The 2,478-nt window shown below is 39.7% G+C and overlaps 1 protein-coding gene across 1 annotated transcript; it reads right to left on the bottom strand.

Annotated features, from left to right (window-relative positions):
- Positions 1-616: 616 nt before the first annotated feature.
- On the bottom strand, positions 617-2,474 carry LOC103133393 (inactive serine protease 35-like; the record flags this gene model as incomplete). Its single annotated transcript, XM_007545151.1, has 1 exon — positions 617-2,474. A coding segment is annotated over one exon (741 nt), but the record flags the coding sequence as incomplete, so codon positions are not given.
- Positions 2,475-2,478: the final 4 nt, after the last annotated feature.

Below are 2,478 nucleotides of genomic sequence, written 5' to 3'. Positions count from 1 at the left end.
AAATAAACACTTAAACATCAGTCTCTGGGTAGTTAATGTATACAATCTGTTTCCCTTTGTGAATCTACTTACTGAAAAAAAAAAAACTTTTCAGGCATAGTGGAGCTTTTTTATCATAATCCAGCTGGTTTTGGTCCTCATAGGTAAAAGATAATCAATTGTGTATGTAGCTTGTGGATTTTCTTTTCAGGGTTTAGCATCTCGGAGGATATTTTGTATGCAGTATTAATGATGGTGTGAACATGTTCATGTGGATTTACTGAACAAAATCTAAGAGCAAGGAGATTGTAGACAAGTGAAATCTTTTTTTATTCAGATTTTAATTCCGGTCTTTGTTCTTTGCTTTGTTTGTTTTATGTGAGGTTGCACGATTGACTCTTATTTTTTTCACCTCATAGCAGAGAAAACATTATAAATACTAATTTTTGCTCTGACTCACCATGCTCTTGTTCCTGAGGCTAGGCTATATAGCATGTTGAGTCTATAATTGTCTTAGACAGGAGATGGTTTTCGAAAACAGGAAGAGGAAATAAAACTCTAAAAGGTCAGTCCTTTAAACTTTTGATAATAGAGCAAATTGTCCTTTCACAACAAACAAGCAAACAACATACAAGTGTTTAAGGAATGCTAATATTTGCTTTAATTCAGAGTTCAATAACATCAACAACAGTTTTACATGTAAAAATTATTCGAGATGGACAGGAGAAATAACAGGAGAGTCCTTTTTCAAAGACCAAAAGACAATGCAATCATGATGCAATGTCAAAATGAGAACAGATTCACTGAGTTTGAACAGATGTGAAATGTTTACGTCTTGTGAGAGACTCAGCACAAGCCACACCTGCAATGTAATCCAGAACTAAACTACAGTGGATCGCTGGTATTTGAAGGCTTATAGGAACAACCACCCACAAATCTATGAATATTTCAGACCCCTGTAAAATCGCTTATAATTCCCTATCTTAATAGTTCAAATACTAAATATATCTTAAAATGCCTGAATATGCACAATGGTACGACAAGGTAACATCCACAATCTTCCTAATCTCTCTGCTTGAGATTGCAGCCAATCAGCACCAAGGACAATAAATGGCTTTCCTTGATTGGCTACATTGCAGAATGCAGCCAAAGCGTGTCAATATGCATTGCACCTGCGGATTTCAGCTTCCCAGAATGCATTTTCTTTGAAGCGTTTTAGATATAAAATCTGTGAATAGATACATTTTCTGCAAATAACTTAAAGTTTCATTCCACAGAAAACAATATGCGAATAGGAAAATCAATAAATACTGAACTGCATATAGGTGGGGGTCCACTGTATTGAAAATATATACTACACTAGGAAAAAAAAAACTATTTTATCTGTGTTATTGAATACAAACATTTTGAAAACATAGACATGCTTTGTAAGGCTAAATGTATAAAAAAATCATATTGCTTCCTTCTGGCATTGAGACTGAAGAAACACTACTGTAGTAACTGTAACAAAAAAATCTGAAAATACAATGAGTAAAAACAGTGCACTTTAGAAAAATACTGTGTCAACGACTGACATGAGGATGGTCATTGTTGTCCTTTTATATACAAGATCACAGTTATTCTCTGTTTAAAGCTGCACAGTTCTTTTTTTACAATTGCTCTATATTTAGTTGAATTAATACTTGATACATCATCCCTGACCTTCACTTTTCTGAAACGGTAAAATCATCTTTATCTCATGTCGATCACTGAGCTCAAACCTCATTACAGAAACCTGAGTCTCCATACATCCAGTGGCATATCTGCGCATATTTGTGAGGTGTGATCCTTACTGCAACATTGAAGTCCCTCTGCCCGTCCTGATCCCCTTCCTCCCACTGGTGGCCTGAAAACACCCCGATCACCCTCCTCTGCCAGTTCCACCTCCCGCCCTTGCGTCTGGGTTTCTTCCTCAAACGGATGTAAACGCCTGCGCCAGCTGCGCCGCGCTGAGCATCGCAGTGCTGATACATCAAATCGTCCGACTCCTTTATCACTGAGCAGAAGCGATAAACGACCTTCTCACCTCCGCTTCCCTCCAGCAGGCTTTTGTCGGCGTCGTACCCCGAGAAGTGAATTCGTGCCAGAGGTAGTAAAGGTGGCGCCACCCCAAGCTCCATGTGCTTTTGCTTGACGGGCCGCTTCAGCTCCAAGAGGGCGTAATCGTAGTCAAGAGACTCAGAGTTGGAGGAGGCGTTGGTGTGGATCCATCCTTGAGGGATTTGGGTTTGTTTAACTTGGGACCAGCGAAACACAACCTGCTTTCCTGGTGCCACCTGACGCCGGTTACGACTGAGACGCTGTTCCTTCCTACCTTTTCTCTCAAATTCCTGTTTTTCAGCAGTAGCTTCTCCCTCATCGCCTCTTTTCCTTAACCTTCGTCTTCTCCCTTCACCTCCCCTTCTCTTTCTCAATCCTCCAACACTGTTTTTCTCTTCACCTTCCACTTCTCCTCTCCTC

The sequence above is a fragment of the Poecilia formosa genome, unplaced genomic scaffold (assembly GCF_000485575.1).
Source record: "Poecilia formosa unplaced genomic scaffold, Poecilia_formosa-5.1.2 Scaffold2968, whole genome shotgun sequence".
In the NCBI taxonomy this organism is placed as follows: Eukaryota; Metazoa; Chordata; class Actinopteri; order Cyprinodontiformes; family Poeciliidae; genus Poecilia; species Poecilia formosa.
The sequence above is the reverse complement of the archived record's forward strand: the minus strand, read 5'-3'. Positions and strand labels throughout refer to the sequence as shown.